The following is a 22256-nucleotide window of genomic DNA, read 5'->3' on the forward strand; positions in this document are numbered from 1 at the left end:
AGTCACAGATCATATCGTAAGTCTTTTAATTGACAAAAACTAAACATTAAAGACAGACTTTAACTTACTCTATTCTTTCTGACATATTACTGGACTGTTTAAGGAGACGTTTTATCCATCAAACGGCCTGCTATCGTGCGAAAAGCAGTCCCGCTCAGCTTCAGACTGAAGAGCTGTCTGGTGGCTCTGCCAAGGTAAACACTGTTAGACAAAGAGTAGTCGTCACGCTCCGGCAGGCGAGTAAGCAAAACATGTTCTCTGTAACCGTCTGCTAGGGTGTGCTCTATCTATAAATCTATTGTTTGGACGACAAACGGCTTCGCATGAGTGTAATTTGCTTTAATAGGCAGTCTAACCGAAGTTTTTACACATCTGTTTATCAATGAGGAAAAGGTTGCACTGACATTTGTTGAGACTAATATGTTAAATACCTTCACCAGATAAAGTACATCACTGGTGGTTATTAATCAGTGGAGGTGTGAGGGGCTTGATGTGTGCAGGTGAGAGTCAGACATGCTGAAAGTCAAATATCTTCTATTGTTGTTCTTATACAGCAGCTGCTTTGCCAATATGTGCTGCTTATTACTAATCTTCATTGTGGCATCATTAGTGTTGCAACATGAGATTTGCCAACGCAGGCAGGATGGAGCACATGTTGGGAGCGTTTTAAGAGGAAGTGCTGTTTGCAGAACGCAGCGCTACTTTGAACTGAGCTGCGTGATAAATGTGAGAAGAACATTTATTGTTCTTCTGTCAGCGAGCTCACGAACTTTAGTTTATAATATAATAAAAGCAGCTCGTTGAAGATCCCCAGCAGGTGAATTTTAGCTCTTAAAACTTTCCTGGGATGTCACTGTGTGCTGTTATAGTAATGTTTTCAGAGGTACGTTTGTTTTTGTTGTCACAACGTTCTTCTTTAAGGTAGGAGGACGTTCTCAAAAACACTCTAACATGATCTAACGTTCTTAAAACTTTTATTTTAGTTCCAAGAATGCTATTAATATAGAAATATAGAGTAGGGGCCCCTATAGCTCACCTGGTTGAGCGGGTGACCCCTGAACAGGGGCTATAGTTCCCTGGTGCGGTGTTCGTGAGTTCGATTCCTGCTCACGACAGTTTGCTGCAAGGTCTCTCCCCGTTCTTCTCCCTCCTTTCCTGTCTCACTCTCTCAATATCCTGATTAATAAAGGCAAAAACGCCAGAAAAATAGTCTTAAAAATAAAGAAAAGAATTATAGAGTAGGACAATGTTCATTCTAAACATCTTTTTGTGGTGATATTGGTAGACTATTGTGAAAACGTTTTGCCCTAACATTCCTCAAACGCTCTGAATCTTACACTAAGAATGTTTTTCTCTTGTTTGGTTTGTTGCAGGGCTGCAAGGTGGCTCCGTGGTTAGCATCGTTGCCTCGCAGCAAGAAGGTCGCCGGTTCGCGTCCCAGTCAGGACACCCGAGATCTTTCTGTGTGGAGTCTCCATGTTCTCCCCGTGCAGCGTGGGTTCTCTCCGGGTTCTCCGGCTTCCTCCAGGTGAACCTGCCTTCACCCTAAGTCAGCTGGGATAGACTCCAGCCCCCCATGACCCTAATGAGGACTTAGCGGTGTATAGATGATGGATGGACTTTCTCGGTCTGTTACCTCAAGGTTCTCAAACCAGCCTTGGAAAGTTCCAGGCAAATTGTTTCACGTGTCATCTCAGGTCTCAACAACATCCTCGAAACATTTTCTAAACGGTGCAATAAAAATTCTCTTTGTTTCTTCTCATCATCTGTTGCCCTGACAACATCCTCAAAACATCAGTGTTGCAGTCAGAAGCCAACATTTACCTTTACAGAAACATTTAGTTGAAACTTTAGCAGAACTTTTAGAAAACGTTAGCCAGTGCTGTGGGGATATTCCCTACTAGCTGGGTTTTTAACTTCACTCCCGAAAGTGTTTGCTGTCACTGTTTCCACAAGATGGTGCTGTAAGATCGTCTTGAGCAGCGTCTTGAACCGACAGAGCACCAGACAAACGCACCAGAAACGTTCTCTTTGGACTTGACTTCCAGCAGTTTGATCGTCTTGTGCAATCCCACTCTGTCGATTCTGTCTTACATAAGGTAGCTCCTTCTTTCATTTCACCACAAATGAAAGAAAGAAAACTGATCCCTCGTACTGTTGTCTCGACTTGGAGCAAGAGGAGCCTCAGGTAAACTCTCCTGACAGCTTGACTGCTGATGGATGGGTGCCTGGAGAGTTACGATAACGGATTAAGCGGTGGGCCGGAGTTCAACCGTGTTCAGCTGTGACATGTTTGACTCACCGTAACTTTCTCTGTTGCCCCATCTGACACTTGTTTGTTTTCTCAATGGGGTTTCTGATGTAATAGAGTCTAATTGTGTTGTTAATTTTGTGGTTTTTGTTTAAATAAAATAAACTTCTGCCAGTGTTGTGTTTATAAATGACTGGTTAGAGATTGAGATCTGTTCCCATTCAGGACAGTCTGACTAACCAGCGCTCAAGAAACCTGCTGTGACACGAGAAAAAAGTTTTTATGAGCTTTTAAGAGTGACTCAAAGGGGCAGATAATAATATAGAAGCTCACAGGAACCTTTTCTCCCATTATACACAGATCACAAACCATCATAGCCGCTTGATAACCTCGGTTTTGACGTCCTGTGAAGTTCAGAATTAATTTACGATGTTTGCATTGCACTGGCAGAAATTGCAGTGATGATTTAAAAGTGGTTCAGAGGCTGCTGCGGATGCCAGGCTTAAAGTGTGTGGCAGCTTTAATTGCAGAAAAAGAAAAAAATCCTGCATTTCCTGAAGTTGCCCGCTCTGTTTCTTTCAGTCTTGTATGATTTAAAAGTTGCTCCACAATACTGGATGTAAGTATTTCCAAAGGAAAGATGCACAAAAGGTGACAATATATTGGAGATCATTTATTTATTCATTTATTTTTGTGCTTTAAATGCATTTGAGTCGCAGTAAAATGACCAAATTTATCCATCAGAAGAGCACAAAGAAGCCACTCAGTGAAACTAAGATGATAAAATGCAGTTATCTTATTACAACTCTTTGTCTACGTATTTTATCTGTCAGCGTGGTATGTAACCAGATCAATCAAATTAAAGAGCCTCAGTGAGGCTTTCCAAACGCTTTTACAGGCTTCACTGTGTGTAGCAGCTTGTCTCTGTGAGATTAGTCAAGGAGAGTAAAGGTTGATCTGTAGAGGACAAGACGGAACAAGGGAAGTCCATTTTACTTTCACTTTTGTAAGCATCCAGAGCTCCCACAGGGTTTAAAAAAAAAAAAATCCTGTAAAGTTCCATTGACGGCCTCGTATTTGTCATTGATGACAAATAGTTTATGTCACAGATGACTGTCTCTATGTCTGGCAATATTACTAATTGCTGGGTACAAATTAAATCCAGTAATTTTGCTTGATGAATTCTTACTTTTAGCACAAAGCAACCAACATTAACGAATGCTCTTGATGTCTACTTTATTTTTTTACATGTGCTTGAATAGCAAAAACTTCTCTCTGCTGATTCTTTAACTGTGTCTAGACATCTGCATGAGACAATGAGGGAAAAAACACATAAATCACAGTTTACAGAGATTCTTTTATTCATTTTTTTGATTTTGCTTTTTTGTATAAATGCAACAGTGGAAGTATATTCACATCATTACCACAAGTAAAAAAAATAAAGCCACATCACTTTACAAAATAACCCACGCATACAAAAACCCTGATCAAATTATACTGAAGTAAAAGTATTAGTAATTATGTAGGCCTCGACATCAACGTTTCAGACAGTTGGTTTGACCAGAATCGTACAGTTTTGACTAAAACACTGCATCAAACTCGACAAAATGTTCGTGTTTTTCTAATATCTGGGCTAAACTGGAGTTTTAAAGTAAAAGCAATGCTACTGTTCACCTGACAGAGTTAGAGAAGTAGATGAGTTGTTGTCTTTCAACCACGAAAAAACTAAACACCAATTGGAAACACAAAGCACCACCAGAGAAGTGACGTTTATCTCAGTTGACTGATTTCTGATTTCTGTTGTGCTTCATCCGATGCCAAACCAGCATCATGGTCGTCTTCAGCTTGGGATGAGCACACACGGGGTTCCTTCTGTCTCTCACGTACAGCCTGTGGATCCAACAAGGAAAGACCGTTACGCTTCAGCTTGACACAACAGATATAAGCACACGTGAGCCTGAGTAGCAGGAAAGGTTTGTGTGTCATGAATGAACACTGATATGATGAGCAGAAAACTTACACCAGTGCAGCGATGTCACAGGCACCGCTGGCGCTCTGCATCTCAAAGTTGTAAACCTTCATCATCGTTCGTCTGGAGACGTCCTTCTTTGTTTTGATGCAGCATTTCGGGATGCCTTGAAATCGAGATTACACGTGAGATGTTGGAAAAGGAAGAAAATATGAAATAGCAACACTGCAGACTGAAATGTGTCATAGACCAAACTGTATCTGCATGTGACCAGTGTTCTAACATGAAACTGTGCCGTTATTATCGTTTGTACACAACAATCACAGCTGCCTGCTTTTCTTTAGCATGACTGGATCACTTTTTGTTGTGCAATAGTGACTTGAGGTTAGAGCTACATAGACAAGAAGTGTCAGCTGCAAGTCAACAGGCTGAAACAGGATTTTATCTGAATGATTTCAACCCATAAAAACAAAAAAAAATGGAGCTAAATAAAATCAATAAACAGCTTCCATCCTGCAACATGTGCTTCTTTCTTTCCTTCAACTCAGTAACTTGTGCAGTCTTTGGATCACAAAAAGTTACCGCACACGTGCACTTTTAAACCAGAAAAATTCAAAATATTTGCATTTACGCGCTAAACTAATTCAGTGCAAGCCCCCTCTTGGTTTTAAACTTCTCACCAGAGTGGTATCCTTACCTTCAGTGAAGGTGATGGCCAAAGCGTACAGGCAGACAACAACAAGCACAACTTTCAGGTCCATGACTGCGAAGCAGCTGTGGGGAAGGAAATCTTGTCTTTGCCGTTTTAAATACCAGCACTGAACACACCCACCCACCCACTGTCAACTGTGGCAAGTGTGGGAACGTGCGATCAAACCAATCAGCGTCTCTTTGAGTGTTACTGACAGTATCGGAGGTTATTAACCTGTGATGACAAGCTAAGTTCAGAAGTAATTATTAACACAAATTTGACTTTCGATTTAACGACGACTCTTTGTTGAGACTGTGGGTGCCGGACGAGCATGTGATTCAGGTGTGCTCCGCTCCAGACAAGCTCCGACAGGTTTAATAACCACTCTTTTGACTGGATCCCATTTGATTGATGGATACCGACTGAGTGTTCTGCGAATGTCACGCCCTGAGTCACGGAAGAGAGGATACAGGTCATCCCTAAACAATTTAGCAATTTAGGTCAAGGGAAAACAAAATAAAAATTTGCATTTCTCAATTTTTATTTAAAGTTTTCAGACAAGCTAGCGTGTGTGATTCATGCAAGACTCACTGATGACACTTCAGTGGTAAAAAGTGATTCATTTCAGCTCTTATTACCTTTCTGGACCGCGGTTTGGAGCAACGACGAGAGTGTCGGCACCTGAAACAGAAGCTTTTGCCCACAAGCGAGAAAACTGTCTTCCTCTGCAGATGAGTCAGATAATCAAACTAAAGGAAAAAAAAGAAGTTGAACATTAAGAGCAAAAGAAATCTGTCATTTGGCAACAAGGTTAACAAACTCTTCTTCTGGGAAAGTTCATTGTGCACACTGTTGAGGAGTGGCTTCCAAATTTCTGTCACATGTTGTGCAATTTATCAGAGCGTGCAACCATACAATATAATTATTGAGTAGGGAAAAAAAAAACAAGAAGCTGCTCCCCAGGGGAATTTTTCTGGTAGCCCAAATGACAGACTGACTTCTTGGCTGTTTATGTTGAAACTGGGAATGCTGGTGATGTTGCAGCAGGAAAAGCTGATAGCAAAAAAAAAAAACGAAGAATAAGTGCCTGCTTTTTCTTTTCTTTTTTTTAAATTTGAGTGTGAAGCACTTAATACCAGGTTTTACGTAAAGCTGTCAAATCACAATGATTTGTGACTGGCGTTGTTTTCTTTACCTCTTGTCTAAACCAGTGTGACATAGATGTAGTACTCCGATTTGACACCCTCTGACAGATTGTTGTTTTTTTCAACCCTCAACTTAAATCTGGAGGATTTACTTTGGGGCTGCAAGGTGGATCAGGATTAGCACCGTCACATTGCAGCTAGAAGCTCGCCGGTTCGCGTCCTGGTGAGGACACCCGAGTTTGCATGTTCTCCCCGTGCAGCGTGGGTTCTCTCCGGGTTCTCTGGCTTCCTCCCACAAGGTCCAAAAACATCCATCCATTATCTATACACATAAATCCTCACTAGGGTCGTAGGGGGCTGGAGTCTATCCCAGCTGACTCAGGGCGAAGGCAGGGGACACCCTGGACAGGTAACCAGACTATCACAGGGCTACACTTAGAGACAGACAACCAAGCACACTCACATTCACACCTATGGACAATTTAGAATCACCAATTAACCTCAACATGCTTTTGGACTGTGTGGGAGGAAGCTGGAGAACCCGGAGAGAACCCACGCTGCACGGGGAGAACATGGAGACTCAGCAAACCGGCAACCTTCTTGCTGCGAGGTAACAGTGCTACCAACTGCGCCACCCTGCAGCCCATCCAAAAAGATGTTGAGGTTAATTGGTGATTCTAAATTGTCTGTAGGTGTGAATGTGAGTGTGCTTAGTGCCCCCTGCCTTCCCTCTATGTCAGCTGGGATAGACTCCAGGAGGATTAAGTGGCGTATAGACAATGGATGGATTTCCTTTGGTCTTTAAAACAAGCCACCGTGGTCTGGTTTGATGTCAGTGGCTGCATTATGAGACTATTGCTTCAATTTACAAGACTAGGACTCTGCTGATGGCAGTAGATGAAAAGGGAGTAAACGAAAGTAATAAAGATACATCATCTGGAAACCAAATGTGCAAAATTTTGGCCCAGTCTCATAGATGTTGAGGCATTTCATAGGATCAATGAAACATGTGACCTGCTGGTGACACTACAGGACAGATCAGGGGAGGACAGCAGTCAATGAGATTCACTTTGCAAGAACCACAAATATCTGCACTAAGATTTCATGGTGATCCATTCGATGGTTATTGAGATATTTTAGTCTGGACTAAAGAGGTTTGTTGCATTTTGAAATGGCTGATGGGTTGTGGTAAGTTTTACTGAAATGATCAAAGGAGACTTCACCAGCGAATGATTAAAATTAAAGCAAGATGCATCTTAAATCGTGCTTCTATTTTAGCTTAATCACTGCAAGTTTGCACATTATCTGACCGACTAGATGATCTTACGCACTGATGACCGTTGACTCGTGAACTCGGCCAGAGGGCAACGCGATCCAGAAACTGGTCCGTACACATTGTGCTATGATGGATTCTGAAAGTGAAAGGAAACACGAGACGCACGTGTCGGATTTTGCAACACATTTCTGTAAAAAAAATCAAACTCAAGCTTTTAGAAATGTCACATCGGTGTTGAATTACACAACTCTTAAAACTAGGGAGGTCCCGCTTGTGGTGCCAGCTGGATCTGGAACACACAAACTGTCGTCACACTCAGTTCTGTCGGCTTTCACAAATTAATGTGAGGATTAGAAATGAACTTTTGTGCTTCAGTGCAAACATGTTGAAAGCAGTATGGTTTGAGCAGATTGACTCCACCGTCAGTTTACGTCGCATCAACTAACACGCGCGTGCCCGACGACTCCATAAATCTTTCATATTGTGAGTGAAACTGGTTAAACCGTGACATTTATCAAGGCCGATTTCTCAGAGGTAGTATCTGTGGTGGTTAAACGTGCATTCCTTTCACTCTCACTCATTTTTTCTCTCTCTCTCACACACACTCGAGCAGGTAAACAACTCGAGCCGAGCGCATTGTAAAGACAGACAACAGAAGTCTTTGGCAGTGATACATTCTGTATTGTTTCTCTTATTTTCAATATACAATATTTCTACTACACGAGAAGTGACTGCTCAAGCATTCAGCTGTTCTACATGGGTCTCTACACCAACCTCAGTCTTTAATGTCGGACTTATTTACAGCGTTTTCTGATTTTTATAAACTATTTGAACGGGAGCGCCCTCATAGAGAATAAACTTTGTGTACAGTATGTGCATTAGTATATACATTTTTTTTTCTTAAGTGGGAACAAACATGAAATCTAATCATTTCAAGCCTGTTGTTATGATTCTTCTCTTCCAGGATTTCCATATAAGTAGCTAATTAAAAACAAGTAGAAGATAGTTCAGACAGAAACAGAAGAGCACAGCAGAGTTGGTTCAGAGACAAAGTTTGACTTGGCTTTTGTTTCAGAGTTCGGATCTTGAGGCGGGACTGCATTTCTGTTTCGGCTCCAGGCACTGAGGAGCAGGGGGGGGACGTCCGCAAATACAGCATCAGTACTCATTCTGTCCTCTGGTGGCCACATGCAGCAGACGCAGCAGCAGGTCTGTAGGTGAACTCCTGGCAGAGCCGTGAGCTGGATCTGTGTTCTCTGTCTCCCCCAGGCAGTCAGAGTCCACCACACAGCCCTCTGGCAGGGAGGAGAGGAAAGGAAAGGAAAGGAAAGGAAAGGAAAGGAAAGGAAAGGAAAGGAAAGGAAAGGAAAGGAATGAAAGGCCTGTGATTTACACTGTCAACATTGACTAATTCATACCACATTGTACCGAATAGCTGCACTAAACAAAACCAACAACGAGAGCAGACTGTACCAGAGTTGCAGCAGAGTCCTGAAGCAGCGCAGCGTCCTCCGTCAGATCCGCAGAGTCTCCCTCCCGCCTGGCAGGGAGTGAGCAGGTAGTTCTCCTCCACACAGTGAGCTGCCTCTGGGGACCCCAGCAGGCAGCCGAGACCCTCCCCACAGCAGATACTGGGGCCGAAGCAGCGGCCCCTGTCTCCGGGGCCACAGGACATGCACTGGAGGAGAATTTAATAGATTTAAAGTAGGACTCAAAGTGATTTTAATAGCAGATATAACATTTACTGCCTACTGACTGGCAACACTTTTTAAATCTATATTTTACTGTTTACTGTTATGTAGTAAAACACCAAGTCGAAGTCTTTGTTTGTGAAAAAGTACTTGGCAATCAAACCTTTCTGATTAAATGATGATGATTAAAAACAGCAGGAGTTTAACCCAATGACAGTACAATTAAAACAGCAAACCATTTAAGCATTAATTAGGAGCTCTGATACATATTTATAATAATACACATTCTATATTTTTGGAACATACATTCTTTAGTGATTCAGTCTGATTAACAGATCATGGTTTAAGATTGAAAAACTAATGATTAAATACAGTGTAGTTATTGATTGAATGATTTTGTTCACATCACACTTCAATATAAGTTTGTATAGATTTCTGATATGTCCATAAGTTTGGCTCGACACTAGAAAATGTGAGAATTAAAGAATTATAGAACACATTGAGCCACATATTTTTAAGATAAAACATAATATGGAGAAAAATAAATCTGTTTTGTTTTTTAAAATCATGTCAAACTGTCTTTTTTTTCCCCCTAAAAGTAAAGTAAAATGACAGGGATGCTCTTTACACATCTTAACACAAACTAGTAGAATAAACCAATTACATTACATGTGATCACGTTAAATTCCCAGCATTTTATACTTGGAATTCCCTTAATTTCACATGTTCTCTCATATATTTTACAGAGATAATTACTGTATAATAAGTATAATCACTTTAAATAATATTTGGATAGAAAGCAGTCTGGAAAATTCCTAATCCAAGACTTCCAAAAGGATTAAACAAAAAAACCTAAAGAGGTCAAACATGACATCCCAGCAACAGAAACGGAGAACCCTGGTCCTCACCTGTCTGATCCCGGTCTCCGGCAGCGCCCGCTTCCCTCCTCGGGGGCAGTTCTGGATGTAGCAGGCGGAGGAGAGGGCGAGGAGGCCCAGGACGCACAGGGGGAACAAGGAGTGAGGCATCGCTGCTGCTGCTGCTGGTTACGGAGTGAGCGCGGCGCACCTGGAAGTCCTCCGCCGATGTGGATGTCCGACGGATATCATTCCTCATTTATAAGCCGCTGGACATGATTGGACAAAGCCGATTGATTCCTGACGTCAGCGTTGTACCAGCCGCGCTCTTTACGCACACACGCACGCGCGCCCGAAGGCCACCGCCGTGCGCGCAGATGTGTCTCCGCATCGGATTGGTGCCATCTAACAAATCTAGAAGAAAAAAAAAAACGGCCACAACAGCAGAAGATGCCTCTTCTGTATTCAGCACTGCGCCGCGCCTTATTTCCAATAACTTTTTTTTTTCCGGAATAATTTCAGCCTGACGCACCAAAAGTGGCATGTGAACGACTAATTGGAGTTTGCGGACGACTAATTAGATTTACGGCAATGATGAAGAACATTTCGGGATCATCAGGCGCTGTTTAGCTGTCAAGCTGTGGACATTTTTGACTGTGCGGCATCATGACAACCTGCGGGTCACACGAATTATCCCCCAGATGTAACCTAAAACTATTAATGAGCAAAACAAGATTAGCATTTCAAATAAACATATTTTCAGGTGATTATTCGTGTTGCGTGCTGAGGGTTGGATCTGTCCAATTAGCTGCTGGTGATGCTGATTAACAAGTAAATGACAAATGGCACAACTGAGCAGCAGCAGGTTGAGGTGTGAAGGAGTTTGTTAATTAGTATTAAAGCATTCAAGCCTGATCCTGTAATAAATAGAAAACAGGATCTTATTTACTGTAATCCTGAACAACATCTCCTCTCACACAGAAATAACTCCTGATAAATGCTATAAAACTAAAGCGATGAAATAAAAATAAAATCCACATTTAGTGAAGTGAATGTAGAAAGCCAGTTTGACAAATAGAGGCCATATTTAATACCAGTCCAACATTCAGCCTGATTCACCGCCATTTAAGTGCTCTATTTACAACCTGTAGCTGCAAAATTGAAGCCCATGTCTTCATTTCACATGCAGAACACCTGATGCCGCTCTTCGCGCTTACTGAGCGGATACAGGATCACGACCTTGGTTAAGCTTAATGTTGTCAGGGAAACCAACACGCAAATTATTCTGTTTTGTGATAGCGAAGCCCGATGAAGACTGTTTACCTGACTTTTCTCTGTTTAACCCTTTTGTGCGCCGCAGCTCGCGCTCGTAGAGGCAATTAGGGTGAAGTGTTAAAAGGTACAAGACGAATAGGTGGGCAAGGACACCCTGGAGGACTTGTAGCCTCTTCTATACGATCGTCGTTATGCTCATCTTTAAAGGAAAACAAGGAGAAGTAGAAGGCAATAAAACTAGTTACACAAGTAGGTCGTGTAGTTTAGCATCATCATAGAAGTATATTAAAAAGTGGTACATGAAGCACGAGTTCCAAGAGGTTCTTATCATTGCACCTTGTGCCTGCATTTATCCTCTCAAGACTAGTAGAGAAAAGGAAAGAAGGGCCGAGCCGATTCGCTGAGCTCTACCCTGCCCGTGTCTTCGTAATGACCACGCAGCCTTGGGTGGATTCAATTCCAACCTAAACGCTTCTGCTTTCTTGCTCTCGGTGCGTTTGTTCGTCCCCTAGCCTTTTTCTCCGTGCATGCTCGACACATGCACACGTCCAGGGTCAGTACAAAGACGGCGAAACCAAGGCTGCGAATACACTTGAGCGCACTATGAAAAGAAAGAGCGAGGAGGCGGAAGGGCAGAGAACAATGTTACATGCTGTGTGCGATCAGTGATGTCTTTTCCTCAGCTGCTGCTCAACAGAGCTCGTGTAATCTGAGTTTTGTGATGTCACGGCTTGGAGAAGATTCAAAGAAATCAAAATAACTGCTGGACTTGAGGTACCTTTGAGAGATGTTTAATAAGAAATCATGCAAAAGTCTTACAAAGTAACACTGGAAATGAGAAGTTTTGGATGACGGGTACAATTTGATGTGATGTTTAATAATCATCTGTAAAATCTAGAACCTGCTCTTTCATTTACTTTTCTTACTTTATTCTATGAAAACATTTGGAGTACAAACCTGTCCTCATCTTCGCAACAGTCCCTCCTCCATCGCTCCCAGCCTGAAGGCGTCAGTTTGTTTCCTAAGCAGCCTGTCATCGATGCACTCGTGTGATGTGGCTGCGTGGGGTCGAGCTCTGGCAGGCCGGGCAGCAGATGTGATTGGAAGTTGATGCAGTGGCAGAGTTCAGTGGTTTTGATTCCCTCTGCAGGCAGGCGCGGCAGAGAAAGTGAGCGCAGCTCAGGCGGTAGATGGACGATGCCGTCGTGGAGTAAACGGAGATGGAAGAGGAGCATGCAGAGCAGGTGTTCTCAGCTGGCAAACAAATGTGAGGGTGAAAACAATTATTAGTTCAACCTTAAACACCAAACACACTGAACCCTCTGTAAAGTCCAGTACATAGGGTTATATTTAATCTTTTTATCATACATTTGAGGAGTTCTTCTGTGTTCATGGTGTAAATTAAGTGTTTTTTCCAACATTATCCAGAATGCTTGAATAATTAATCCACCAATAAATTTCCACGTATGCTTCCAACGACTAAAGTTAAACTGGTGACATTTATTTTCAGATGTTTATTGTGTTTTGTGGTTTTGATATGAAGATGTTAGACAGCTGGACAGATCCAGATCTAGTTCCATAGCTGCTTCTGTTAACTCTAAAACGTCTCGAGAAAAGCTCATCAAATGTTCTGTTGTTGGCTGCAAGAGTGAATGTAAGAATGTCTATGCAGCCCTATGTCCAAGGAGCTTAAGATCCAGTAGATTACTGATCTTTATTGTTAATAGCCATGTGACCTCAGCAATAGGAAATCCTTAGTGCTGGATATTATAACACTGATGGACATTCAGAGTGGGAGGAAACTTTAAAGCAAGTCTGAAACCATTAGATGAGGACCGGCTGTGAGTTACCGCGTCTTCACATTATGCTTCTGTACAGCTTAGCTCCAGTATTTACACCTGCTAGCCTCCCTCCTGCACTCTGCCCTCACATATAGAGCGTTCCAATGACTTTCCAGTGCGGCTGTTCTCATTTATATACTTTTCTGGCTCGTTGTAAGTCTGAAATAGTGACTGAAATGCAGCACATGATGGCTGTTTGCTAACCAGCGGTCAATTCAGAAAGGATTTATTATTGTTGTTCTAGCTTTTGTTGCAATGATCAGGGAAACAGTGAAAATATGTTTATGTTACATGGCTATCTAGCAGCAACGTGCATTTCTCCAAACTGAGGCTTTAAATTTGGATCAAATATTTTTGCAAGTTTATGTGTCTGCAACTCATTCAACAATATAGATCATCCTGTAAAAGTGGTTTGAGAAATTTATATTGAAGTTCTGATGCTTCCTTTTTGCAGGTTGACCCTTTAATGCATTTCTAACTGCCATGAATCCAAACTGATGACATCTGATGCCCCCAGAAACAAGCTACACATCTTTCCAGGAGAAAAATATTCTGAAATTCACAACTTATTGGGCAGAGCACTGCCTAATGTGTTCCAGAGGCAACACCTCTTACCTGTAGACATGCTTTGAAAGCCTGAACTCGGACTCTGCTGGGTGGCTGTTAGTGGGTCAGGGTCAGGAGTAACCTGCCTCTGCTGGGGCAAGTTGGACGTGAAGGAGGGTCGACCCTGCAGGGCAGAGAAGAGGGCCTCGTCCAGACTTGCTGACAAACGCTGCTCATGAGAGCTGCAGCTGGAGACTGAAGAGGAGCAAAGATGAAGAGAAGCCATCAGGAGGAAAGAAACACACAGAGAGAAAACGGTTTTAGATGTTATTCTCACAGAACATGTTCTACTCACCAGAGGTAGAATCACTTCTTGGCCTTTTTGTTTGAGCCGGTAGTTGTTTCTCAGCTTCCGTTGATTCTCTGGATATTTCACTTGGATCTCTTTTCTTTCTTCTGTCTAACTCTGACTGACCATCAGTACTACGAGCGTTAGACATGTGATTCCTATTATCCAATGAAGGTCCAGCATCTTCAATTTGCCTGTTTGTGTTAACGGTGTCTGTATTATACTGAATACTAGTTGAGCATTTAGAGGAATGTGGAGAGTTCTGGGACTGTCCATACACCTTGGAGGCTATAAGTCTGGAGGCCTGTGGATCCTCTCCCTGCTCTCGTCTCCCCAACATCCCGTCCCTGCTCAGCATCCCCTTCTGCAGGAGGAACTGGTCGATGCGGATTTTCAGCTGGGGGTTGGGAAGAGGCTGGGAGGTGGAAGTGAACGGGACGCCAGTGAAGGGGTCGTTTGGCGGTCGACCCCAAGTTGCTTCCCTCTTCTGGTGCTCCTCCAGAGTGGTGTTGTCCACTGACACACCACTGGGCAGCAGCATAGGCAGCACCATCACCTCCTGGGTTATCGGGTCGAGGAATTCTTCTGGGATGGATAGACTGCCATATTCAAACAAAAAGCCATCACAAATGTATTAACACTGCACTATTATAGACTTTAAAAAACAATGCTTCATAAATGCTGTACGTACTTTGGAGATGTTTGAGGTGGTTGTGTGGTTTTCTTGACAGAGGGGACAAAGAACGCAGGTCGTGGCAGCCGTCTCTCGCTGGCCTCGTGGGCTCTTTTAATCCTTTCCACTTCTTCAGCAGGGCAGCAGCGGGCCGGTTGTCCCCACACAACCAGCGCCTTCAACCCGAGGGAAGAGGCCGCTCCGCCAAAAGGCACGGTGACCCGGAGCTGCGTCACAGCACCAAGCGAGACCAAACCCCGGCTCCACAGCTCCTCCTGCCGAGAGTTTGCAGGCCGTGGAGGAGGCGGGGAGAGGAACGGGGTCCGGGGACAGAAATTTGAACGCGTGAAACAGACTTGGGTGTCTTCCCTAAGTTCACAGCGACCGACCAGTTTAAACTCGGGCTCTGGGTCGCTGGATTCTGTGTTCGACTGACACTTGAACACATGGCCGCTTTGTTTAGAGTCACCTGGAGCCCCGTCCCCCCACTGCTGGGCCTGAAGACTCCACTGGTGGCCATTACTGTACCGAGATTTACTGTCCCGCCTTTGATGTTGTCCTCTGTTCTGTTCATTCTGGTCCTTCACCTGCATCCTTTGTTCCTTTTGCTGAACCAGTTTGTGGCCTGTGGAAGGGAGAGGGTCTGAACTGGTGCTGATCTCCAGTCTCTTGCTGGCCTGTCCTAGGTCCATACCCCAGGGCCACAGCTCCACATCCACCCTGCACAGCTCCACCTGAAAGCCAAACTTCAATGTCACCTGTGAGGAATGGAGGAAGAAATTACAAGGATGAATGAATGAATGTATTACTGAGGTTTGAGTGAATATATTATGAATTAAAAACCCTCCTGCATTCTCCTTCCAGAGTGCCCATATATTAGGCTTGTAACTTGAATGAAAGTACAATAAAAACCGCAAAGACTGTAATGCTATTCATTTTATAATAAAAAATCTCAGCCTGTCACAGGTTACACTTTAACATTTTCATCTGTTTCATGAGTTTTTTAGGCCTCCAACAGGCCGACACGGCTACAAGGTGAGGGTTATATTGCCACCTATTAGTTTGGCGTGCTCTTGAAAACACTCTTGTTTTTCATTTTCACGCAGACAAGACTGTTTTTTAAAAAATTAAAGAGGAAAAACTGGTTTTCTACATACCCATGTACATGTGAAATAGGTCAGAGAGTTCTTCTAAAGCAAGTGAGTCGGGATCTGAGTGTCAGGAATTTCATCATCTGGTCGTTTCTGCGAGAGTTCTGCGTGCCGGCCAGAAATTCACAAAAAATCGTGCTTGTGTGGACAACTTGTGCACCACCTTACGTTCTACTAGAAGCAACTACGACTCTGTGGTGTATACAGCTGTCACAACGGAGTATAACCTCTGTTTAACTCGCAGTAAAAAACAAACAAAGAAACTCTACTTAAGTACGACAGTGTTTAAGCCAGCGGTCTTACCTGTACAGGTGGCCGTAGGAAGTACTCCAGCTTGAAACCCCGCCTTCGGAGAGCAGGGTCGGCTGACACAAGGTTTGTGACATCGTAGCCATCTGCACACAGCTGCAGTTGGAAAAAAAATCGAAGATGTACTCACGCACTTCAGTAAAAGAAAATTCCATATTTTCAAGGTTTCTGTTCTATACATTCTTTGCCTTTTACTGACAGTAGACATGAAACTACTTTCAAAAAAATGCGGCCTAATGTTCTCAAGTGCAAGCGCAGAAGTCATCACACAAAGACGAACGTGGAAAAACGTGTAAAACATCACATGGAGGAGCGGTGACAATATAAAAGAGAAAAGTAGGCACGATAATTCTGTATCTAAATCTAATTTTAAACTGGGAATTTTTATAACTTTCATCCTCCGAGTGTGGAGAAAGGACAGCCATGATCAGATCACAAAATACCAATAAAAAGAACACAACAAGGACAGCTGTGATTCACTCTCCCACACATCATTTTGTCCCTCTGCTTCTTCGTTTTTACATTGCGTCCTTCACCTCGTCCTTGCGCCGCTTTGTGTCTGAGTACTTTGTACCCTCCTGCTCAGCTCAAAACCTATTCTTTAACTTCTTAAAAGAAAAACAGGATGAATGGTATTGTTATGAGAACCGACTCAAGTGTTGAAATTAGGTTTTGATGTCAGTATCAACAGTTGCTGACACGAGTTATGTTGCATGTTCTGCAGTAAAATTAGTGAAATTGCTGGGAAAGCATTGAACGTGTTGAATAAGAAATTGCCAGAGGAAAGCACAGTTATGGAATACAACTATGATATGTGTCAAACCTTATTGCAGTGAGCTGTTGTATAAAAGTGTGGCAGACAGAGATTCACCACCATATTCTCCAACCTGTAAAGACACAAACTCATTTTAGAGCAATACAAATCTCCTACAAGTCAAAGCAAGATGAGGCATTCAGTGAATACAAATGTACACACTGATGTAAACACTGATGTAGAAAGTATAATCACAGTTTAAAGACCTGTAACCTCATGACAAAACAGCCTTTGACATTGAAAATGTTCTTAACTGTGAGTTCAAGAAGGTAAACTTGTACAGAAATATCCTGTAGCAAATAGTTGTAGAATGGAAAAGACAGAGAGCATGACGTACGCTTGACATCCATCGAGCCAGTTACGACTTCCATGAACACAACACACATTTATTGATCTGTGTCAAGTTTCTATAAATACTAGTTTACTAGCAAAAGTATAAAAATATGAGACAGATCTGCTCGTTTGCTTGAGAATTCAGGTAAAATTAACGTTAAAATATGGGGGAAAAAAACACACAAATCACGTTTTAATAAGCTGCCATGTCATAATTAATATCATTCTAATGAATCAGTGTGTTTCTGTGACGTCCTGTTCAGATTGCAGAGGAACAGTTCATCCTAAAGGTGATGTCTGAGCCTGTCGGTTGTTGAATTCGTAGTTTGATGCAGACAGAAGACATGTTTTACTTTAAATATACTCTTTCTATATGGTGTAGTTAAAATACACTTAATTACATATAAACAGTGATGTGAGGAACGTGTCAACAGTAAATATACAGATCCACACAGAGAAATTATTTTCCACAAATCATGTACTGCAGTTCTGTGACAGGTCAGCGTAAAGATAAGTCCATTAACAGATGATCAAATGTGCAACAATTCTGATAAATATTAATCTGTGAGATGATTTATCAAAAGGAAAATGCCAAGAATGTGCATCACTGTAAACTGAACATCTGTTGGGCTGTTCAGATACTGATGATGTGATGGATGGAGTGTAATCAGACGTTTAATAGACAACATAAATATGACTAATCAGAATATCATAAGAAATAAGGAGACAGCTTTAGTGGATTACTAGTTTGAATAGAGTATGGCTTATTTGAAGCGTTCCTTGGTCATTTTTTATGGAAAACTAAATATCTTTGTGTTTTGAACTCTTGGCAACTGGCAGAATCACGGCTAATAAAAACAAGCAGGCCTTAATTTTTACAAATACCGACTATTAGCTGATTTCTAACCTGGCATTTGAAATGAATGATGTGACCAATGAAACTAAACTAAACCATAATACTGTCATTAATTTTACAGCAAAATACCCACACATGGGTCAGCAGTGAAGCATTACGCTGTGTTTTCCTTCCAAATTTTGGCATAATCCTGGTTAGTTGTACTTAACAGTATTTTATGGACTACATGTTTACATTCTGCTAGCTAATAGCAGCTAGCAGTATGATGCTAGCTAATAACTATCAAGTTTGGCGAGACTGGCCATGTTAGCATTGCTTTAGCAAACTAAAACAACTAAAACAAGCACGTTTTGCCAAGTCGTTAATACACTTACCCGTTTTGACTGTTTATTTTGCTCCTCTGCTCTGACTAATAAGCTACTAGCCATCAGCTAGCTTAAACAGCAGCAACTACGGAAGCCGAGAAGGCTACGTTTGCGTTTTCGAAATGCAACAGGTGCTGAGTGAATTAGGTGAAAATAGGTTGAATGTAAATGCTTTGCCGCAGACTTTTAATATGTTCCTTAACATCCTAAAGCTGAAGTGTCAGGGCAGGCGATGCTAACATGTTGACGACATGTCATTTACTGTACATACCTACCAATGCACTTTACAAGCTTGTTCTTGTCAGTGATGCATCTCCTCCTCCACATGAAGGTCAACAGTGTTGCTCATCATTTCAAGATGCCAACAGGTCAAGGACGCTTCAGTAGGATGCACAGTGTTCCTACAGACAAACCCGGGCTTCTTTTGTCAGATGACTGTTACTGTTTACACACTATTATATCGCTCAATAATTTAATTTATCTGCCTATAGTATAGTGCCATATATATATATATTGTTGTGCTTTAACCTTTTGCCATCATGCTCCTGTACATTGTGACAATGATAGTCCGCTTTACGTTCCAGATTAATATTCTACATACAAAGCATATAACCAGGCAGTAAAATAAGATTCCTTGCAACAACATGAGCCATCCTAACGTATAAAGCAGTTTCCTCCAACAATAACTGCATTAAGATGGCTTTCAAAATATGAATTCATCAGCAATAATAAGAATTAAATGACATGATGTGCTGTATAATAATGTACTCATAAATACTATTTTGCACAACTCACTTCTGTCACTCTTACAATACTTGTGCACATTTTTACCACATATTGGAGCGTTTCTTCAGTGTTGCATGGCCACTTTTATTCATTAGCACTAAATATACCTCTTTCACCACTAGCTTAGATAATAGTCAATTAAAAATAATAAAATAAAAAAAGAATTCTTAGAGGTGATAAAATGTAACACAGAACATGTTTTGTGTATTCTTGCATCTTGCTAATTACCTTCTAACCACTTACATTTATTCCAGAAAGGAGCCATGAACCTATCCATCTATCCATCCATCCATTATCTATACAACGCTTAATCCTCACTAGGGTCGTGGGGGGCTGGAGTCTATCCCAGCCAACCAGGGGACACCTGGACAGGTCACCAGTCTATCACAGGGCTACACTTAGAGAGCACACTCACATTCACACCTACAGACAATTTAGAATCACCAATTAACCCCAGCATGTCTTTGGACTGTGTGGGAGGACGCCGGAGAACCCGGAGAGAACCCACGCTGCATGAGGAGAACATGGAGACTCCACGCAGAAAGATCCCGGGTGTCCTCACCAGGATGCAACCCGGCGACCTTCTTGCTGTGAGGCAACGGTGCTAACCACCACTCCACCTTGCAGCCCTAGATAATTTAATTCAATGAAATTCAATTCAATTAAAAAAAATAAAGAAAAAAAAGAATTCTTAGAGGTGATAAAATGTAACACTGAACATGTTTTGTGTATTCTTGCATCTTGTTAATTACCTTCTAACCCAGGGGTGGGCAATCCTGGTCCTCGAGGGCCACAGTCCTGCATGTTTTAGATGTTTCCAACACACCTGATTCAAATGATCAGCTCATCATCAAGCTCTGCAGAAGCCTAATAACGATCCTGATCATTTGAATCAGGTGTGTTGGAAGAAGGGACACATCTAAAATATGCAGGACTGTGGCCCTCAAGGACCAGGATTGGACACCCCTGTTCTAACCCCTTACATTTATTCCAGAAAGGAGCCATGTTGGAAAACCACTGTGACAAAAGACATCGTGCCTCCAATAAATCCACGTCGCAAGATTTCAAAACGTGATTCTTAAGCACAGGGACAAAGGATTTGCTGAATTATTCACATATCTTTATTATTTCTGCTGAATTTTAACAAAGGGGTGGTTTTTAATCAAGCCAGAGCAGTACTAGTAACATAAATGCAAACAATAAATCTGAAACATGTATAAAATCAGTAGCATTTTTGTTCTCTAAACAATGCAATACTGTAACTACATTTATCACCTACATCAAAAGGAACATCATTTTTGGACAGGGTTGCTATGATTGCACCATTATGGTAGGCCAATAGGCTATCTACACAGTTAAAAAATAAAACAAAACAAAAACAAAACAAAAAAAACACATAAAGGAAAGCTCAAATGGCACATATTTTTCTCTGTCAGTTCACCATAATATAATAACAGTAATAAAGATGATAATACTATGTAATACCTTAGAGATAAGTTAATATTCTTGAGCAACATCTTTGTATGCTGGCATAAACAACACATATAAAAGCCATGATATTCACATCTGAGTCTACTGTACATCATAACTTGTGTGTAGGACACTACATAGTGCAGTTAGCCTGAATGCTCCTTTTTTTTTTAAAGAGGCAGACTCTCCACTTTTTTATTATTTTTATTTTAAAAACTTCCTTCTCCTCCCCCCTGCTTTTGTCTAAATGAACTATACAGAAGAAAGTAAGAGTTTTTTCCAGGATATACACACTCCCTCAGTTTGGAAATTTCAGTCTCACAAGCTTTGATGTACATTTCACTGTACTTAAAGAAAAAAAAAAAAAAAAAAAATCCCCTTTGCTCTTAATATATCTCCACTTGCTGTATTGCCACTAGTCCCTCTATCCTCAATCTCATAAGCTGAAGCTTCTCATATGTGTACACACACATGCACGCACTCGCTCGCGCACTCTCTCGCACACATTTACAATCTATAACTATTATAAGTATTTCTTTCTAGTATATCATACATTCTATAAAAATTGTTTTTTTTTTTCAACTTTGGGGATACCGACTTCTCAGATTTCTTGGCTGTGAATGTGCAAGGCGAATGACACAATTATCATAATAACCAAATTCAAATTGTGCGCTTCCATTCACATTCTCCCTCGCAGTTCGATAATGTTTCGGAGACGCCGCCGCGAAAGCTCTCTGACGACCCCTAGTGTTCGTTTTTTTTTTTTTTATTCACCACAGAAGCTCTGAAGTGAAGGCGAACCGGGTTCACCTGCATCTTTAGACGTGTTCTGTATTGAGTTGGGGCTGATTATCTGCTAAACATAGCTATTTAAATTCAATTTGTACAAAATATAAACTCTGTTGGTCTCAATAATATGTTTAAATGGGTCATGCATGTTGGACCCTGTGCATGTAATGACTTGAAAACTGAATCAAGAATTAGTCCGTGTGACGAAATAGTCCAGTCGTGTGTAATAATGTTGTGTAACTGGTTTGCTGATATTATAATTAAAGCACTAAAAAAAAATGATACCCACTCTCCTGTTTTTTGTTTTTTTTTCTCATCTATTCCCAGCATTAGTTATTCTCTTATACATGCTGGAAAGAATGGAGTAAGGCGCTCTCTGGCCAAAAATGCAAGTTAACATCACACACTCTGACCACTAATTCTACTTTTACATAACCAGTGACACAGACTTACAATGAATAAATACCGCATAATATTCTTGTTGATCGATTCTGACAATATCCCTGATTGTCTGGGTCCTTTTTTTTTTTTTTCTAGCATGGTATTAAATGACTCATGTATTAGTGCTGTAATCTAAACATTGTCATTTAACTTCTTGTTTTTCTGCCATCCATCAGCGTGGCACACTTTTCATGAACACTGATTATGTGGGATGTAGTCGTCGTGTGCAACTAGTGAGAGAAAGGCGGCTTAGGAGGTCTGAAATGATGAATGCGGTTCAACCTCCTGTTCGGATGATCTGCATGTTACTGGTGACGTTTTACAGTCGGCCTTTGTTGCTGTTCGGTGTCTATAGTTGCTTTGAAAAGTATGTCAGAC

General features: G+C 41.6%; 3 protein-coding genes across 3 annotated transcripts; all 3 read right to left on the minus strand.

Annotated features, from left to right (window-relative positions):
• Window positions 1-3588: 3588 nt before the first annotated feature.
• ccl27a (chemokine (C-C motif) ligand 27a) lies at window positions 3589-5138 on the minus strand. The gene is made up of 3 exons (XM_008286617.1): window positions 4918-5138; window positions 4272-4386; window positions 3589-4141 (listed from the first exon to the last, which is right to left on the minus strand). Exons 1-3 carry the CDS (start codon window positions 4979-4981, stop codon window positions 4027-4029), a joined length of 294 nt encoding a protein of 97 aa, XP_008284839.1. The 5' UTR covers window positions 4982-5138; the 3' UTR covers window positions 3589-4026.
• A 2854-nt stretch (window positions 5139-7992) lies between these two features.
• On the minus strand, window positions 7993-11843 carry avp (arginine vasopressin). Its single transcript, XM_008286618.1, has 3 exons — window positions 9932-11843; window positions 8806-9010; window positions 7993-8627 (listed from the first exon to the last, which is right to left on the minus strand). Exons 1-3 carry the CDS (start codon window positions 10049-10051, stop codon window positions 8491-8493), a joined length of 462 nt encoding a protein of 153 aa, XP_008284840.1. The 5' UTR covers window positions 10052-11843; the 3' UTR covers window positions 7993-8490.
• An 81-nt stretch (window positions 11844-11924) lies between these two features.
• Window positions 11925-18476, minus strand: ubox5 (U-box domain containing 5). The gene is made up of 7 exons (XM_008286619.1): window positions 18402-18476; window positions 16848-16911; window positions 16019-16120; window positions 14583-15322; window positions 13898-14490; window positions 13612-13797; window positions 11925-12409 (listed from the first exon to the last, which is right to left on the minus strand). The coding sequence occupies exons 2-7, from the start codon at window positions 16899-16901 to the stop codon at window positions 12189-12191; spliced, it is 1896 nt and encodes a 631-aa protein (XP_008284841.1). The 5' UTR covers window positions 16902-16911; window positions 18402-18476; the 3' UTR covers window positions 11925-12188.
• Window positions 18477-22256: the final 3780 nt, after the last annotated feature.

Source organism: Stegastes partitus, unplaced genomic scaffold (assembly GCF_000690725.1).
Source record: "Stegastes partitus isolate 25-593 unplaced genomic scaffold, Stegastes_partitus-1.0.2 Scaffold460, whole genome shotgun sequence".
Classification (NCBI taxonomy): domain Eukaryota; kingdom Metazoa; phylum Chordata; class Actinopteri; family Pomacentridae; genus Stegastes; species Stegastes partitus.

Excerpts from the sequence above, each read along its gene's own strand:
- ubox5 (XM_008286619.1), bottom strand. The coding sequence starts at position 16,901 with ATGGTGGTGAATCTCTGTCTGCCACACTTTTATACAACAGCTCACTGC. Across the intron at positions 15,323-16,018 it reads TCCTACGGCCACCTGTACAG|GTGACATTGAAGTTTGGCTT; the intron begins GTAAGACCGCTG and ends CATTCCTCACAG. Across the intron at positions 12,410-13,611 it reads CTTTCAAAGCATGTCTACAG|CTGAGAACACCTGCTCTGCA; the intron begins GTAAGAGGTGTT and ends TTTGTTTGCCAG.
- avp (XM_008286618.1), bottom strand. The coding sequence starts at position 10,051 with ATGCCTCACTCCTTGTTCCCCCTGTGCGTCCTGGGCCTCCTCGCCCTC. Across the intron at positions 9,011-9,931 it reads CGGAGACCGGGATCAGACAG|TGCATGTCCTGTGGCCCCGG; the intron begins GTGAGGACCAGG and ends ATTCTCCTCCAG. Across the intron at positions 8,628-8,805 it reads AGGACTCTGCTGCAACTCTG|AGGGCTGTGTGGTGGACTCT; the intron begins GTACAGTCTGCT and ends CCTCCCTGCCAG.
- ccl27a (XM_008286617.1), bottom strand. The coding sequence starts at position 4,981 with ATGGACCTGAAAGTTGTGCTTGTTGTTGTCTGCCTGTACGCTTTGGCC. Across the intron at positions 4,387-4,917 it reads GGCCATCACCTTCACTGAAG|GCATCCCGAAATGCTGCATC; the intron begins GTAAGGATACCA and ends CTCGATTTCAAG. Across the intron at positions 4,142-4,271 it reads TGTGACATCGCTGCACTGGT|GCTGTACGTGAGAGACAGAA; the intron begins GTAAGTTTTCTG and ends TTGGATCCACAG.